Source organism: Maylandia zebra, linkage group LG19, assembly GCF_041146795.1.
Source record: "Maylandia zebra isolate NMK-2024a linkage group LG19, Mzebra_GT3a, whole genome shotgun sequence".
NCBI classification, from domain to species: domain Eukaryota; kingdom Metazoa; phylum Chordata; class Actinopteri; order Cichliformes; family Cichlidae; genus Maylandia; species Maylandia zebra.
The window spans coordinates 28,790,918-28,809,732 of record NC_135185.1 but is presented as its reverse complement, the minus strand read 5'-3'; the positions used below and the strand labels follow the sequence as shown (position 1 = coordinate 28,809,732).

At 43.1% G+C, this 18,815-nt stretch overlaps 2 protein-coding genes across 9 annotated transcripts in view; one reads left to right on the top strand and one right to left on the bottom strand.

Moving 5' to 3' along the window:
* The first annotated feature begins 1,247 nt into the window (after window positions 1-1,247).
* On the top strand, window positions 1,248-15,671 carry prima1 (proline rich membrane anchor 1). Its single transcript, XM_004540597.3, has 4 exons — window positions 1,248-2,244; window positions 3,097-3,238; window positions 5,616-5,748; window positions 13,465-15,671. The coding sequence occupies exons 1-4, from the start codon at window positions 1,963-1,965 to the stop codon at window positions 13,562-13,564; spliced, it is 657 nt and encodes a 218-aa protein (XP_004540654.1). The 5' UTR covers window positions 1,248-1,962; the 3' UTR covers window positions 13,565-15,671.
* Window positions 15,672-18,106: 2,435 nt separating this feature from the next.
* Window positions 18,107-18,815, bottom strand: part of unc79 (unc-79 homolog, NALCN channel complex subunit) — a 32,680-nt gene continuing 31,971 nt past the window's right edge. For all 8 annotated transcript variants that reach the window (XM_076877485.1, XM_076877487.1, XM_076877488.1 and 5 more), the window contains one exon: window positions 18,107-18,728. In XM_076877485.1, coding sequence (XP_076733600.1) covers window positions 18,540-18,728 — 189 coding nt within the window. In that variant the 3' untranslated portion in view covers window positions 18,107-18,539. The remainder of the gene's footprint in view (window positions 18,729-18,815) is intronic.

Below are 18,815 nucleotides of genomic sequence, written 5' to 3'. Positions count from 1 at the left end.
TCATATGCCAAATACAGGCTGGTTTTATCCTCCAAAAACTCTGAAAAATCTCTGCACTGCACTGCATTTTCAAATACAGCCTGACAGCAGCTATGGATTTTCCACTCTAAAAGTAATTCACGGCCCTTTGCATGAGCTCACTTCTTTATTGCCCGTGAAGAGCTTTTTTCGTAGGCACGACATGTGATAAATGCTCGGCTGCAACAACAAGGCTTTAAGGCTAGATGCTGAATCCACTGATCTTAATCCAAAGTTGTTTAAATACTCGGCTTAGATGTTATTTGGTATGAACAGGCTTTGACACAATTGGCTGTCACTTCTGTTATTTTAAACTGCAGGCAGTTCTCCCAAGCAAAAGACAAGTCACATGGGCGCCACGGTAGATTGGAGATTTATGAAACATGAATTAGCTATGAAAATCACACACAGGCTGGGAGGCAGGTTTGTGCACTGCACGAGCAAAGAAAGGTGGTTTTTAAAGAGTTGCAAAGATCTCTTGAGATTGCAAGAAGATGTGTGGGGATTATTCAAGTACTACAAAATGGTTTGTCACATAATGAGGTCTTTAAAATGTGAGACAGACCTCCTTTAAACAGCTGAAAATCCTGAGGGGTGAGAGGTTTGACCAGGCTACAGTCATTACATCATCTTCCAGCTCTGAAACTCTGATCAAGTAGGTAATGCATCAGCACTAGAGAACCAGCTGATCAATAAATCATTTAATGTGGTTAAAAAATGTATTAGCTCTGGCTCCCTAGTGACACCAAGAACACTCTGGATTTTATTCCTTACCTGTCAATCAGCTGTTACAACAAGTGAATGTCACGTTGGCTTTCTAGTACCGACTGAGGGCTCTGAGGTAATTTCATAACTGTCCCTAGTGAAGACCACCAACAATATTATGCAACTGAGCTCTTAAAAACTACCCACTGCATAGTCTGATTCTCTGCACTCTGCCCCGCAGCATCACTTCTTATAAACGACATCAGTGTGGGTCAAAGGTGTTGTGATGACAGCAATAATAACAAGAAGAAACTAATGTTTTACAATAAGCCCATTCGTATTTTTGAAACTGTTATAATTGACCGGGTTGTCGAGCATTAGCAGTAAATGCCAGGTTACATCAGTATTGTTTATCTCAGCCTACTTTGGGACACTGGACCAGAGAGTGTTCTCGCAGGCACACAGCACATCAAACACGGGCATGGCAGTGTTTTCAGTCGGTAGGCGTCTTGCACTCTCTCTCCCTAGCTTTCCACTTGACTTTAATTTGCTCTAGTACGCGTCATCTTTACAGACTCGCCTCCACGCATTGTGGGCTATACTTTCTGCCTGGGCCATTATTATTATTATTAAAAAAAAAAAAAAGGAAAAAAATCAAACACAGACATAAACAAGCAAACAAAGCAAAACAAACAAAGCCCAGCTGACATTACCGACGCCTTCACAACCACATGCCCTTCCCTCTTTGATTTTTGGGGGGACTTTTTAAGAAGCGGAAGGCGAATTTGTTTGAGCACACGTTGTCAGGATGAGCTGATGTGAGCGCTGCATCAAGTGCGCGGTGGTGATGCTCCCGTATAAAACAGCCCGCCGTATTTTGGCACAGAGGAGGATGCATCACTTTAACCCTCGGCTCTGCCCTCCGGACTCGCCCATACAGTGCTCAGCTTAGATAAGTTGAGAGGGGATGTGTGATGCCATTGCAAGGAATCCTACTACTCGATATTCCCGAGGATCTCTCTCGGTTCGTTTTTTCCTTCAACTTCGATGGCTTGAGTGGTCCATTTGCGCTCATGCTTGCAGCCGAGGAGGGATGTAAGGTACGGGCATCTACCGCCCTCACATTGCACGGAGTAGCGGCGTGATTCAGGTCGCTATCTGAGTGCCAGAAAGCAAAAAACTACTTTCGAGATGTGAATTATCGAGATTTGCCACTCATTCCACCGGCTCGCCTGTCCTATGCTATCGACAACGGGATTTCAAGAGGAAAATGATTGTGGCATAAACTATTTCTGGAGACGCCTGTCACAGATATCGCCGCTGAACTGGATAGGGTGGATGGTTATTTCCCAAACAGTTCAAGCCTATGTATACTGCATTCATTTGTTGGAAACGCTGCCTAGTATCTTCGAGAACAGCGCAAGAGGAATGCTGTGCCAAGATCTAATGCCATTTACTTTAAGTTTTTGGCCTTTTTTCTTCGGTCATTGCCTTCTCTCACTGTTGTTACTCTCGTGCCAGGTAAGGATCACGTTCAGGCGCGCCACTTGACAATTTACGCATGAGAAGAGGTTACACTGATGTAACTTGAGTTTCATTTACTGATGGACTATGGATAAGAGCTGTGGAGCTAATAACCTTTTCCAAGTAACTTGTGTGCTCTTTAAGATGCATTGCCATATAATACCAGCTTACACTTGGTGGGATCACCGCTCCAGAGCACACCTGTGTTGAGGGAATGCTGGCAGGCAGGTGTGTGTAGTGAGTTTGCAGGAGGTCATAAGAAATGCAGCTATGCCCAGGTACACACAGAGGCACTCTGCTTTTTTGTTGTGGGAACACGGAGTAACCAACTGTGTTTATATGATAACAACATTCAGTTATCCCACCAGGATCCCTGCAGCAGGCATATGTTAGTGATGAGTATTCTAACCTCTGCCCCATGCTGCTGCCTACAGATAGTGGTGAGCAGTTGTTCACGCGCACGCAGTGTTGCCAGGGTTCATGTGTAATGTGATCTGCTTGAGTTTCCAAGTCCACCCACGCACACTCCTCGGGGCAGCCTGCTGCCCACTCTGTTGGTGGGTGGTTTCTTACAGGGAGCGGGCTGCAGCCATATATGTGATACTATTTTACATGTACTACATACACAGTAGCCCCAGTGACAACAACACTGGAGCTGCGATATGAAAGGAATGCTGAGAGGATATCCACAGTGCTGCAAACTAAGAGGCTGCTGAGTATTCAAGCATCTCCATTTGTGCTGCACAGTGTTGTGCTGATGGTACTTCTGAGTAATGCACTAAGGGACACAGCCTCAGTCCTTTCAATCTCTCTTTCTCTCCCTCTGTCTCTTTTTTCTCTCACCATAAGGGAGAGCTCCAGAGGTCATGCTCACGGACTGTGGCGGAGAAAGTTAGTGAACAGTGCCAGCTGGCATGCCACTGTAGAAGATACCCTCCACTTCCACCGCCGCCGCCTCCACCGCCGCCCCCGCGGCTACTGGGCACCACAGGTAAGGCTTCCAGCTCACCCTCCAACCTTTCACAGCTGTCTCCCTTCAAGTCCGTCTCAGTCTGTTTGCTCTCAGCCCACAGTTGGATCTTGTTCCTAGCCAGGCGCAGGTGTCGGGCAAGTGGCTAGTCTGAAGAAACTGTTTTGACGTGAAGTGTTTCCATTTATGTACACGGGGAAAATGCACCATCAACCAGTTGAGATTAACGTGTGAGTGCTCGTGCACGGGTGTAATTTTGCACTCTTGTGTTTGTGCGTGTGTTAGAGCCAGCAGGATGTTGACAGCTGAACACAAGACTAATATATACTGGGTCTGACCCTGGGGAGTACCCGGCTGCCTGTGAAATCTATGCCTGCTGGGCTGCCAAGCTCAGTGGTTCAGTGGTAGGGTTTCCCCCTGGAGAACCCCTGATTAAAAGACAGATGAGTTAATTAAATTAGCTATAATTTGTTAGAGATAAGGGGCTAATGATCCAGCCCAGTAGTTCCAGCTTTGTTTTGAAGTCGAGCTGGCGGCAATAAGTGTGCGTGCGTGTTAGTGCTCATACACAACAAGCTTGGATATCTGTGTCGCTCCAGCGCCTGTTGTGGCAGCGCTCCCCTTCACCTTCCTCTTTCGTCTCACTCTGAGGTGCTAAATCTATTGAGCAAAAGGCGAACATATTTAACAGGCCTGCTTGCTGAAAGTTGATATGATTTGTATTTCATCTCAGGCACCATAATGAACAGTGCTGAAATATGGGACAGGTGTTTTGCTGATGATGCAGCTATTACTGTGATTCTTTAGAATCACTCATCCTGAGCCCTTCGTATTACAAGGAGGGGGGATACTTAATCACGAAGCAGTGGAAGGACTTTAATCAATCAGCTTCAATGTGTTCTTTTCCTGTCTGGTCAATGCAAATGGACCTCCTTTTCCCCCTGACTCACCATGTGAGTTACCTACAAATCGAGAGTTATAGACTCTTCTGTGATTGTTGTCAAGGTCACTGCATGAATCCTGCCACAACCATCTGACTGCAAGTGAAGGTGGGCCTTCGGCCAATACAAGCTCAGACCTCTGAGTGCTGCCTCCACAAGATCTTATCCCTCCAACAACAACCAAATAAAAAAACAGCAAAATGTCATGTTAATAAGATAAGCGGATCAATCTTCATTTCTTTTTATCTTTGCACACATATGTTTGCAGTGGGTGGAGACACTATTAATATTTGATTCAAAGGGAGTTTTTTTTTGTCATCACATTTTTCATGCATAATTATCTAAATATTCATTCAGCAGCCCAATTTGCAGAGCACTTTGAGCTGAAAATGTGCTTTAAACTGTCGTCTTTAAAATCCAATGAATATGCACAGCTAACATGAAAACTGGGACAATGGCCGGGACCACATCTATCAGATAAAAGTCTAATAAAACTGAGGAAAAATTGGCACAGTTAAAGAAGTGTCTGCGTGCTAAAAATGGTATCTGAGGTCCCTTGATAGGACTGTGCTCTATCACAATAAAGTAGATCCTTACCACTGACTGAATTAAATCCTACAGCCGTTGACAAAACGAAGGATTAAAATGGAAGTTTGGCTGAGAGGGGCTTTTAAATTCACAGTGACTTATGATGTGGTGTGCTGTACCAGGGAGAGCCATACCTTTTTATTTGCTCTGTAGAAATGGGCTGTGTTGGAAAAATAGTCTTCAGCATTACTCAGGAGTATTTGTTGCTATGGTGTAAGCCCATTCGTCTCATTCATAACTAAAATCCTCTACATGCAGGAGGAGCTTGTTATTTTATGTAGCAAACAGGGTATTTTCTCCTTGAATGATAGGTAGATATGCTCATGACAAACCTGATTTAAAGACGGTGGGAGAGCACAGGATGCTGCAAAACGAGGCGAGAGAAGTTCTGCAATACAGATACGAAGATGCTGATGCACACAATGTTATACAACATTCCTGGTGAGTGATCTTACTCCACGACTCTAATGTGGAAAGAGCAGGAGGTTCCTGCAACAGTAATTGGTGTGGACAAGAGTGCTGGTGTAGGGAAGGCTGACAGGACCTTAAATGATTCATGGTGTCGGGTTGGATATCTTTGAACGTTGCACCTAAGACCTAAAGAACGGGTGAGGACACGAATGCATCCCAGCACAAAAAGAGCAGAGGAGAGAAATCGTCTTGTTTCTCTTTCACTATTGTGTTGTTTAAAAGTTAAGCCACTTACTAAGGATCAAAATGCAAAACACAAGTCAGCATTGTGGCTTAAGTGTAAATATAATTAATGCATTTTTCATAATGCGCTTACCTTTTTTAATGTATTGTGTTTATTGTCTTCTTCTGTATCTACACCTCTCTCTCCTTGCTGCCCCTTTCACTCTGTTTCTAAGTGGAAAAGCCCAAGGTGCAATTGTGGAGGCCGTGGTGGATGGAGATGGACATCGTAGTTCTCGGAACGGTGGGCTGTGCCTCACTTATCTTCCTCCTCTCAGCTATCATCATCTGCTACAAAGCTATCAAGAGGTAAGAAGCCACCCTAACATGTTTAATTCTGTTTGTTTAACATTGTAATTAAAACCTCGCATATTTCCAAATTATTTTAAAATGAGGACTAACTTAAGTAGAAGTCAGTCACAGATTGAGACAGGCGGGTAAATAGACATGTGGGGTACTCTAATAAGTGTCCTGCCTTTTTGTTAGAGTTATGCCATTGCCCCCCTAGGTCATACTGAGGTCAGAGGTTAGGTGGGTTGTAAATATCCACTACATTGAGTCAAGCAGAATAATCCTATATGCTGAATTAATTTGCTGAAGTGCAAAATGACATAACAATGCTCTATTGATTTTGATTCCCATAAAAGTCTGAAGCATCCTAGAATGGCAGCTGGATTCATAAATGTGAAAGCAAGAGCCAAGCAAAGGAATCCCAACACACTGCTGTTGCAGCATTTTCCACATTTGGCTTATTTGAAAAAAAAAGTCTGTGTGAGGTTTTACTCTGCGGCACAACCAGACCCAATTCTCTTGATGCCGTTCAGGCAGCACGGTATCACACGTGCACTCCGACGTTCCCTTAATGTTCACAGATATTTCAAAAATAGTCACATCTGAATCGTGCCAGGTTTGTAAAGGATACTTGCATGCACCCATCCACAAACACACAATATCTTTACACGCACTCATTCATCATCTTGGCGTGTTTCACAGTCCACAACTAACCACGTGAGAATGCCATGTGTGCAGAATTAGGCATTAAATCAAGAAGCTACTTCTATGTTTTATGCATATGTATTTAAAAAGATCTAGTATCCTACCTTCTTATATTTATGGGACTATATTAAGCCTGCATGCCAGATATGGCTTTCTTCAGCAGAACTCTATTTCGCCTTTCTTTAAACAACAAATAGGCAAAGTCAGGCAGCGGAATTAATGGGCGGTTGGCTCAGGAATTCATTATGGCAATTCTCCAGCCCCCTGTGTAGCCAAGGGGCACCTTTTTTAATGCAGCAGTGGTAGGAAAGTGTTGTTGCAATATGGGCTCTAGCCCCAAACACAAGTCATTATTTATGAATTAATTTGCGCAGTCATTCAGTCGCAGGCCACATCTTTTATACATGCAAGCAGGTCATGTCCTGAAGCTCTGTGGGCTCTAGACTGCAGACTTTGTGCCACGCCAAGCTGCCCTCTACTCAGAATGAGAAGGGAATATACACAGGTCCAGACTAGGCTCATTAGACATTCATTAGTCAAAGCCAGTAGCAGAGCGATCCAGGGAAAGATGTGACTGCTTTAGCATTTGTCTTGGATTCTCTAATCATCCATCGTTCCAGAGGGGAAAGGAGAGGAAACAACACAGCCAAAAAGGACAGATAAAGTGTTGTCTACCAAAGCGAGCGAAGGCAGTAATTCAGCATCTCAGTCAATAACAGTGTGAAAAAGGGTTTGTCAGTGAGAAAAACACAGCCCGGTTATATATAGCCCTCCCAGCTCAGTGCTCCGGGCTTTCCCAATGAAAATCAGCTGGACGAGGGCCAAGGCCCAAGCATTACAGACAGTGGAAGAGCGAGCACTGCAGGTCCCAGCCCTCCTGGCCTTTTGTTATTTTTTGTAATCTTTGCTTGCCAGTCATCTGTCAGAAGCAAGCGGGACTGAAAAGGAGAAAAAAAAGAACACTTCCACACAATCCTATTCAGAGTCCACAGCACCAGAGAGGCTGGTGTGCAAGCACAGAGAGGAGGATTCAGGCACACGCTGCTTTTCAGTGTTGCTGTACCATCCAAAGCAAAAGAGATGATACTGCAGTCCAGGCTGTCAGCCATCCAAGGCGCCAAAACAAATAAAACTCAGACCAACTGACTAATGAAGCTAGATGCTTTTCCCAATCACTTACCGCTCAGGGAGGCTTGTTCAAAGACAGATAATGCATCCCAGCTGGTCCTTTTCAAGGGTAACACAGAACATCCAAAATACTCAAAAAACCGAAACGGAAAATGCTACAATATTTGCTCACACATCATTAATCTCCCTTTGTTTTATTTTCGAAATCGCTAAACCGGCACCATCAAAACCGGTGACAGACTTTTACAGTCTGTTTTGTAATGCGTTTGCTTTGAACCATACCATGTTACTCTAATTTCCAGATGGCTGGAGTAATTGTAAACAGCCCAACGCATGTCCTAATTTCACCATCATGCATTCCCCAAACTTCAAACACCAATGTGCGCTGTGATTGCACAGCTTTGATATGAAATATTCATCTAACCTGTGAAGTGTTGTGTTGCCACCTGCCACGTGTCAACAGCATGGCATCTATTATTGAAGGCCCGGGCAGAGGTCGGCTTGAGGCCCCAGTGCTCTGCCCTGTGTGGTGGCCCAAAGCGACATGGTCAGTCAGTGCGGAGATTACATCCTGAGAAAAATAAACAGGGCCGAAGCGGCTTCCAGGAATCTGTAGCTCACCGGTGTCGAACAGCACAGAGATCCTGTCTTGTTCTCTTACTTGCTAAATCTCATGTGGAATCATCGAGACATGCCAGACTTCTGTTAATTGCTTTTTCATCTGTTTTCAACACAATTCAGTTGTGACTTAGAATAAAACTCCTTTTTATCTTAAATTTAACTGGCTGCACCAAATATAATGAGGGACATTAAAAAAGCTCTGTGATTCCACCCATAAAAAGCAAAACACGTCACTGATTAAAATCATAGCAGCAGTCCGCCTTAGAGCCATCTCTGCTCTGGACTACTTCCAGTGCTAATTTTAAATGGCTCCTGTTCCGTCCACTTGCACATATGCATCTGCAATGCGTTCTGGATCTCCTCCACTGTGTGGAGCCTTTCAACTTCAATTGCATTTTGGGGAAGAGGACGAAGCAAGGCAGGTGGTGAGAGAACATTGTGTTGATGTAGCTAAAAGCTACAATGTGAGTGTAGAAGGTTCAGATTTTCCCTGTAGTTTCTCAGAACATCACAGTCCAGTCTCCACCTCTGGAGTCCGATCCTGGTGGATGAATTCATAGTGAAACTTTAAAACATGAGCATGCTACTCACGCGATGGCCCTCCTCCAAGGAGGGCACTGCTGGAGACTCAGTTCCCATTACTACTGTCGATATTTAACGTGAAGGAGGAGTTGCTTTCACATAAAGGTTTGAGGTCTAAGCTGAAACAGGCTCGTATATTAAACAGGTAAGAACAGAGCTTCCAGGAAGAGCACACACACACACGCACACAAACTCACGTAAATGAAATGAATGAAAACTGTTCATCATAAATTTGTGTTCAGTGTTTTTCTAAATGATACTGTGGACATCCCAGCCACAGTCACTGACTTATTAAAAAAAAGTATGATATAAAACTATCAGTCTGCTACAGAAGTAAGAATAGGAATACCATCAGATATTCCTACATAAAAATGTGGCAACGTCCGTGGATAAGTGTGGACATTGTTTTATTGCACCGTCGTCAAAGCTGGTTTATCTTTTTGTTTTGTCATGTCTTACAGCAACATCCATATCACCCTTTGTTTATGTAGTTTCATCTGTTGCTGTAGGAACCAAAGGGAAAAATCTTACTTTGTCCCAACACCCACAGGTCTGTTTAACTCTTATCATAGTTTTCTGTAACTGGACTCCAGAAATGTTTGAGGCTAATGTTGTTATAGAGTCTATGTTGGCTGGACTTTGGGAGATTCCTCCTCCATCCTCCCTGTGGGACAGATATAATTGTGTCTAGCATATTGTTTTGTGTGAGTAACTGTTGCTGTTTTTGTACATTCTCCCTCAGGCGGCAGCAGTGATTAATAGATTAATACAGACCTGTAAAACTGGTATATCCCAAATCCCTTCCCTGCAGCAGTGGGGACCACCGCCCCCTCCCCACATCAGAGTGTTTCCACCCCGGGGCTGGACAGTTTCTTTTCTCAGGCTTTCCCCTGGTCTCACAGGGACACAGCAAGCAGCATCTGCTCTACATGGCCAGCATGTGTCCCAGTTGTGTTCACCCAAATGACCCCTCCCAGGTGACACTGGAGTCCCACAGGAAGTCTTAGTCATACTGTTGTGTTTTGTTTAAAAGTTTTTTTTCTGGAAAGTATAATGTTCGCACATAATGTTGATCAGCTTCTGCATGGCCCTCCAAAGTATCTACACAGAAATTCCCAATCACTTTTCAGGTATAAAAGCTCCGTTAAAAGTCAGTAAAATCTCCCTCCCTTCTTCTTATTAACACACACACCCTCATAATAATGAACCTAAGTTAGTCTGACTCAATGATGGCACTATATTAAAAGTTCTCTATAAAATACATGTTGTGAACTCACAAATTTTAAACTAGTGGAAGAGACACAGTATGATAAAGCCACCCTGTTAGAGTAGTTAAAAATGTGAGGTGGGGGATTCTCAAAGACTTTCATATTTACACCCTATTGTAGTTTTTGTTTCTTTGAATGGAAACCCTTTAAAATGTTTAAAGATCCTGATACTGACTTTGCAGATCAGAGTAACTTGTGTAAAAACTGGACGGAGTCAAGCCGAGCAGGATTTTATGGCTAATGCCGGCGAGCACGGGAGGCAGATGGGTCGAGGTTAAGCTCTGCGCTGAAGTGACAGCTGAAAAACAGCCGAGACGGGAGCATTTTTCAAAATCTGACAGCGGCAAGACGGTTGTTTAACAGGTGTGGCAAAAATGTGATCGGTCAAAGTGCGTGGGAGCATCCCAAAGAGACAGCTGACAGACTGAGATGACAGCACAAGAATTATAAATATTGAGTGGTGCAAAAAAAAAAAAAAAAAAACCCTGGCAGATCATTTTTCATACTGACACCTCACCAAGAAAGAATCGTATAAATATTGCTAGTATTACAGAAAAATATCCTTAAGGCATATTGAAAGACTTGGTGTGATAATGATTCAGCAAAATCCTGTGCACGGAGGGAAAGAAATGCTATCAGGTGTATTAGACCTCCAAGTAATGTTAACTTTTTAATGAGATCTTGTCAGAGGTCTGGATTCATTACTGGTTGCGTTTTAAGTCTCTGGATATGATAACACCATTAAAACCATATCTCCGTAATTTCCAATACACAATGCCATCAGTCTTAAGCAACGGTGTGTTTTATTATTCATGAGTTCAACTTTCACACATTGTTGTTTTTAAAATGTTCCATAGTCCTTTTAAAAGTACCCTCTTCAGTTCTCAACAAGAAGCTAATCCTCACAAGTCACACTGAGTGCTTTCTTCTTCCAGAGCTTTTGTATTGGATTGCATTATGTCATGTATGAGCTCATTTCACCCTGCAAGGACTCCCTGTCTGCACGATTCCTTCCCGGCACGATGCCCGAGAAAGGAAAAAGATTTGTGCTGGACCGGACTGAATGTTTGTTGAAGTTGTGCCGGCCAGCCCGGGCTTTCAGGGGCCAGGAGAGGAGAGGAGGGGAGATATTGAGCTTAGATGTAGCTCAAGGGTTCTCAGTGCTAGTGAAGGCACTGTACAGTGTTGAGTGGGACAATGACTGTACTAACTGTATTCAGATCTGTCTCTGAGTTACATAAACCCGGGCAGGGGAGGGCAGCTGAGGGGGAAGCCACAGTACACTGGACAAATATAATAACCACAAAGGCATCAAGGAGCACATGAAAAGAGCTATATTGAATGATCCTGCTCTTCACAGACCAGTAGCAGCAAGGGGATCATTTTTTTTTTTTAATTCATATTTTTATTAAGGTTTCAAAAGCAGGCATTCACAGTATGTACATCATGTAAGCATTCTTCATACTTAGGTTATCTGCCTTAAATACTGAAATAGTATTTTAATTTACATCCAAGTCATAAGGGAAGAATACTTACAACGATAGAAGTAATTGAAACCATCACATAATCCGAAAATCAAAAAACAAAAAACAAAACTAACAAACCTAAGAAAAGAGAAAAAAAAAACAAAACAAAACAAAAAAAAGAAACAAAAAACAAAAAACCAAAAAAAAACACGGATGTGTTGGTATGGGGTGATCCTATAAATATATATACATACATCATAATTATTGGTTTGTAATAGTAAAATCTGGCCTATGAGGCGTGATATATTTAACCCAGTTTTCCCAATATGATGTAAATTTCTCCAGCTTGTGGTTAACAGAAGCTGTTATCTTTTCCATGTTATAAATTTCCATTGTGATTTCCATCCATGTACTTAGGTTTGGGCTCTCTGGGGATAACCATTTTCTGGTGATATTCTTTTTACAGGCCACCAATAAAATATTTATTAAATGTTTATCATATTTAGGCCATTCCTGAGGTATATATCCAAAGAACATAGTCTTACTCTCGAGAGATATTTCACGTTTAAAGATATCCTGTAAGGCATTATGTATTTCTCTCCAATAATCCCTCAAGATTGAGCAGTCCCAGAAAATATGGTAATGATTTGCACTTTGATTTCCACAGTTCCTCCAACAAGCAGGGGGGTTATCATCATAATGAGACTTCTGAGAAGGTGTTATAAAGTATCTAATTAGGCACTTCCAGCCAAATTCCCTCCACTTTTGTGAGCTGGTACACATCCACTGATATCTCCATATTGCCGTCCATTCTTCCTCTAATATTTTTATCCCTCCTTCCTTCTCCCATTTTGTTCTAATATATGAAGTCGAATGTGGTTTCAAATCCATTAGACCCTTATAGAGACATGATACAATTCTATCAATAGTTTCTGAGTTATAGCTTTTTATAAACAGTTCCATCAAGCGTGTGTTTATCATTGTTACGTTTCTCATCTTCGTGTCGGCATAGTGCCTTAACTGCAGATATCGATAGAAGTCTTCTTTTTCTAATGAAAATGTTTTTCTAAGCATGTCAAAGCTGAACAATTTTCCATCCTTCATTATACTGCACAGGGCTGTTATGCCCTTACCTGTCCAGTCCTTGAATCTAGAATCCAGTTCATTAGGTTTGAACTCTGAGTCGTAAGCACACCATTTAAGAACTGTAATATTGGTCTCGAGTTTATATTCCTTTATAATAGTTCTCCATGTTTTAAGGGTCCTTTTCACCCACATGTTATCAGTATTTTTTATATAGGTTTGTAAGTTATTGTCAGCTAGAGTTGCCTGAATAGGTATAGACAGCATTTGTTCCTCAATGGTTTTCCATTGGGCAGTGTATGATTGGTTACACCAGCATATTATTGCTCTCATCTGCGCTGCAAAATAATAATATCTGAGGTCAGGGAGGCCCCATCCTCCCTTTTGCTTAGCCAGCTGTAGTGTTTTAAGGCGAACCCTTGGTCTTGCAGCAAGGGGATCATGTGCTGCTGTTTTCTTTTGCACTAGAGCAAAGATCGAGCATTACAGCGCAACCGGTTTTTAAGAAGGAATTTCCCAGGAGGTTGTGTATCGATGTCATTCCCAAGTTGTTTTGACAGCTACACATACTCATTACTTAGAAGAGAAGATTGCATCTCCCAGTCATAGTAGGTAATTGCCTTATGCCATGTGCTGCAATGTATCTTTTCCTTCTGTCTCCTTGCAAAATTGACCTTTAAACACTGAGCTTATTAGAAGGGATTGCTGAGAGCAGCATATCCACCCAGAGCAGCTTCAGAAATCAAATCAGTCTGTAGGTCAGCAGTCCACAAACTCTGTTTAATGGCATGGCCTTTAGCTATGGATGAATGTAGTGCCATTTTGCTTTGTTTTTTTGATCAAGGAATTCATCCTCACTTTGTAAAAATGTCTATTCACAGGAAACCACTCCGAAAAGAAGAGAACGGGACAAGTCGTGGGGAGTATGCCATGAGCATCCGTAACAAGAAGGCCATGGGTACAAACAACACTGTGGTATAGACTGTCCTGGTAAACATGAAGTGACATCACCATTGTCGCTCACCTTATCCTGACTACAACAGTTCCCTCTCACCTTGAATGAATGCGAGTGGGTTTCACCCCAGGTTTTCAGATTGGTAAAACTCCCCTCTTTGCCTGGCACGTTGCCCGGACTGAAGACACCATTCACCTCGAGAAAAGCTAAAAAGATCGACGGGGGGAAAAAAATCAAGACAGAAAGGACACAGAGAAAGATCCACAACCCCCCACGGTGTCGAAAGTGGCACAGCAAGCTGAACATTATGCTCTTAGTAACAGCAAGTGTTGCTGACAGGCTGGTTGGCTGCCGGCTGGAGAGGGACTGTCTGCCAGTCTGCTGCAGATCCAGACCTCACGCACTGTTGACATCTGCAATGGAACAACAGACAATACAGCAGCCCTGCAGTCCCACGGGCAGCCAGACAAGACAGCCCATCACACACAACAAATAACATGCATGCAGTTTTTACAGAGAATGCAACATTTTTTTATATTCCAACCCTCGCACTGTCCATTTTTTTCCCCTCCATTTTTGAGACAGATGCTTTGTGAGAAACACGATGTTGCTGCCGGTCCTGGCTCTGAGATGTGGATTCCTCTGACTATGCAATTTAAAGAAATCCATATAAACAAAGGAGGAGCAGAAACATCAACATGGGACATTCTGGTTATTTCGCCATGCCAAAACAGGCTACAGAAGGCTCAATGTAATATATATATATTTCAGTCATCCATGTATTTATTTCCTCTATTTATTTACTTGTCTATCTTTGAATTTATTTTTCTACTTAAAAGGGAAAAACAACGGTCTTGTAAGTTACTCACATCTTTTCAAATCTTGAACATCTTGACAAATTCATCTTATTTCTTGAGAGCTCTGTTTTCTAAGTGAATAATTTATAGATCATATAATTCATTTGTGATGCACCAATGCTTTAAGCCGGCTGTCGGTTTGTTGAGACACTGATGCAGAAAACGCGCTTGCTCTGCAAAGAGTTTTGGTATCAGTTGTTTTGTCTCTGGGTGTTTGATATCCTCTTCTGTTTCCCTGAGACTTCAGCTAAAAAAGTCAGGGGCCTCCATTATGTCCTATGTGATCTTTGTGAATGTGTGTTACCCGAACAATACTCCTGTCCTGCATCACACGCCAGTCCCGACTTTCCGATTTGTTCGCTCAGTGCAAGCACCTCTACAAGTTAAACCTGCTCTCCCTGTCGTCCAGTTAAATCTTGTTGTCCAATGTCCCGTGGTCAGCTGGATGGCTTCCGGCGTGTTTTGTCTGGACGTGACAATCTTCATTTTTCTATCTGTCAAGAAGGGCTTAGCCCATCACTATAGAAACAGGGGACATGAGCCCAGAGCTGACCTTGTGACTGGCGAGAGACAGGAGACTTAGCCAATAGCTAGAGATCAGGTTGCACAGAGGATGGCCTCATCAAGGATGTGTGTGACTCAGTGCTGTCACAGGCATCCTTCTCATCCCCGCTGGAAAAACACAACTGAGCTGAACTGGAGCATCACTCAACGCTGCTCTGCTTTCTTTTCTTTTTTTTTCTTTAATACACTAAATCTGCGTGTGTCTGTGCGGGCATGCATGTGCGTGTGTATGAGTGTGTGTGTCTGTCTGTCTGTGAGCGTGCATGCAGATGAGTGTACTCAGTGAGAGTGGGCTGTACTCTGTGGCTGTCAGTTAAGTATAGATATTGGCTAAACTGTGGAAAATAGAGGGGGATTTAAAAAAAAACACATACTTGCATTTAAAAATGCACAGGTATTAGCTAACAGTAAACCCCACCATGTACCTATATGAGAGAAATGATGGATGCATGAATGTAAATATTGATATTTAAATATCTGCCTTCTGGACTGTTAATTCATGTACAGTGTAACAGAACATATGTTTATACATAGTAAAAGTTTAAAAAATGTGCTACCACTTAGAATTATGTCAGTGTTGTCATGTTGATGGAGCAAGCCATTAATGTATATATGGCAATCAATAGAGCATACACAATTTATGCATTATACCAAACAGATAACGAAATGTGCATAAGTTGATTTCATTGCTGAGTTTTTCAGTTGTAAATAAAACTGTACATAACAACTGACCCACAGTATGTTGTGTTTAAAGAAATGCATGTGCAGTTATAAAACCACTGTTATATGTGGGCAGACGAGCTGGCCCGTACGTGGTGAAGGTGATAAAAGTGAGACTGTTATATTTAGCCTGTGCCCATCTTGTCTGCTCTATGCTGTGCTGTGCCGTTCGCGTCTTTGGGCAGAGGCGTGCTGGCCTTGTCTCCTGGGCCCCCCACAGCGGAGGACATGTTCTCAGTCTGTCTCACACAGTGCATCTTTAATGAACTGCGATTACCAAGCGCACTCCTCTCCGTGGGGCTTAATGGCACCAGCCAGAAAACTTTTAGGTCACATATTGTGCAAGCTCTGGGCTCGATCAATAACAGTGTCACTAAAAAATCACGTCTGTGTGTGTGTGTGTGTGTAAAAGATTTCTGCAGCTAGAGCAAGAACATGAGTTGATATAACAAAATGAGGTTTTTAGAGTAAGATAAAAGAGGGTAATGGATTCAAAACACCTCTTACAGAGCCTGCATTCTTACACTAGGTCGCGCAGACATGTTCCTATTTCTGTTTTAATTTGCACACCAGACCGTGATGTGAAACAAACAAGGGAGCCTAAACCTGTGCTGTACAGGCTGATGTACAAGAGCACTCAAGAGGAATGTTGATGAATTATAATGTGAATGAGGGTCCATCGAGTTCTCTGCCTTCCCTGCTTTGGATGTGCCACTTGACGGTAATGCAAATGGACACGCAGAGCAATTTAAACATTCATGCATTGTCCAGCCAGGGCGCTGTGGATTTCACTGTAATAAAACCAAAGTGACAGCACTAGGCAGGGGTACTGGGAATTGTCACCGTCTCAACAAATTTTTCGAGGCTTTCCTTACAGCAATAAGGTGCTGGAACACTGATTTTATTTTTTTCAAACATTTGTTTTTACCAGTGTGCTGCTGAGTTTTATCTGCTGCTTCTATACCTCTGCTCTTTAATCACGAGATGTCACCAGCGCACACACCTGGTGATGCATTGTGCTGGTGCATTGGTTGTGTGAGAGAGCTTGCACAGTCCTTTTTTTAAAGCTGACCTTCACAGTCTTTGAGGACCCACTCACACCCTCTCTGCCCGCCAGTCCTTTGGTCAGTGTTAATTACCCTCAGCACCTCCAGCTGCCTACTCATCAGGTCAGCGCTCCCATATGGTCCTGCAGGAGGCAGGCAGGCAGGCGGCAAGCAGGGGTGGGGAAAGTGCTGGATACCTGTGGGACACTGATTACATAAGCTGCTGCTAATGAGAAAGGTTCTTTCAGAAAGGGCTGCGAGTTCAAACGATCACAACGGTGGCAGTGGCTGACAGATGCAACCCCAGAGCAAGGGGGACTTGATTAAACGCACGCACACACGCAGGGACACATGCGCACATACACACCTGTAGCTAACATCACTTTAATGCACACTCTCACACGTAGAGGCGCAGCAGGAAAGGACCTCTTTGATGAGCCATGGCTAGAGGTTGATGAGAAGGGGCACTGCAGCCTGATTCAGCTGGCTTGAGGTCACCAGGGAGTGTGCGCGCGTGTGTGTAAGTGCGTGTTCATTAGTCACATTGTGTGATATCATTATACTAGTGACTCATTTGGCAGACACCTCTCAACATGGGTCTTTCAATACCAGCTGCGACTAAAAAGTAATATTTTAAAGAATTTATGCGCAGATCAAATGTGACTTATTTTGGTCCGATAAGCTAATTTTTCCTCGCAGAATACATCTATATCAGCAGATCTAATTCATGCTAAATCCTGATAATGAAATCCTTGCAGCAGAAAAGATCAAAACAAAGATTAATGTGCTGTTCGGTTTTCAGGGCCTGCTGTCATGTCATCTGTTATTCTCAGACAAGAGCTTCATGGTAATACAGTTAGACCTCACAAAAATCCTTAATCACAACAAACCACATTAGGCCAAAGGTAATTGTGTTTGCTTGGTATATGCATGGGCCTATCTGTTTCGCTGCTGCCAATGAAGGGAGGGCTGGAGTAGGAGGAGGCGGGGTGTCTTTCCACTTTGGGGGTGAGGGGGGAGCAAACCGAAATAGTCTTGTTTACCTCCAATGTCTGGCTCCACGTTATCGAGTTACAAAGCTGCTGCCGCAACTCGGATTGGCCTCTGATCGATCTGAGCTGTGATGGCAAAAGGCAGCATGACTGACAGCCTGACAAGGATCTTAGCTGGGAGCTGGGTAATGCATGTCATGTCGTTTTCCCGTAGACACCTGAGGTTTTTTTTCGCTCAGAGGAGTAACCAGCAGAGCTGATTTTATCTCTCCGCCGTCCACATTATGGTAAGCTGGGCATTTTCCCCATCAGTCAGGACATCAAAGGGCAGAAAATGTCATATTTGAATTTTTAAAGGCTCAGCAATTCATTTGAAATGTCAAAGCGTCTCGATGTTTAGAAAAACTTGTACTTTTATTATTCGGCTTGCAACCAAGCAACTTAAAAAGTGATAGGTTATGAATGTCAGAGTGAACATATCTATGATTAAACAAGCATTTGGTTTCAGGCCCTTGCTATTACTAACATGGGTCTGTGGAAATCCTCTACAGTCGTCTGACTCTTCAATTCTGTTAAATGCAACAGATTGGGCACCGAACACAGTTCTTCTATACAGTCCAACTCCAGTGTTAGTACTTTAAAATAGCATAGATTTACTGTACATATACTAAAGGTTCTGAAAAATGATTCATTTCAAACGAATCCCACACAGCATCACTTTATATAAGAGTCCTTTTTTTTTTTTTTTAAAGTCACTTTCAGCCAGAGCAGATGCATGCAGGCCTAGGGACCCAGGTGAGGCAGAGCTGACCACAGAACAGGTCACATGGGGTAAAACTGTGAAGCAGCCTCAGACGACTGGATCTCCACCTGAGCCATCTTGAACTGGGTGCACTGCAGCCATTTGCGCAGGGCGAACGGAGGGGCTCCGGACATCTGGCCCTGCAGACACTGGTGGTTCACCCTATTCTGGATGGCCTGAAGACGCAACTGCAGCCCTGCAGACAGATGCTTACGACGAAAAGAAGAGATGATAGTGTTTCAGTTTGAAATCATCAATAGTAATTATCATTAATCTGTATGATTAACACCTTTTAA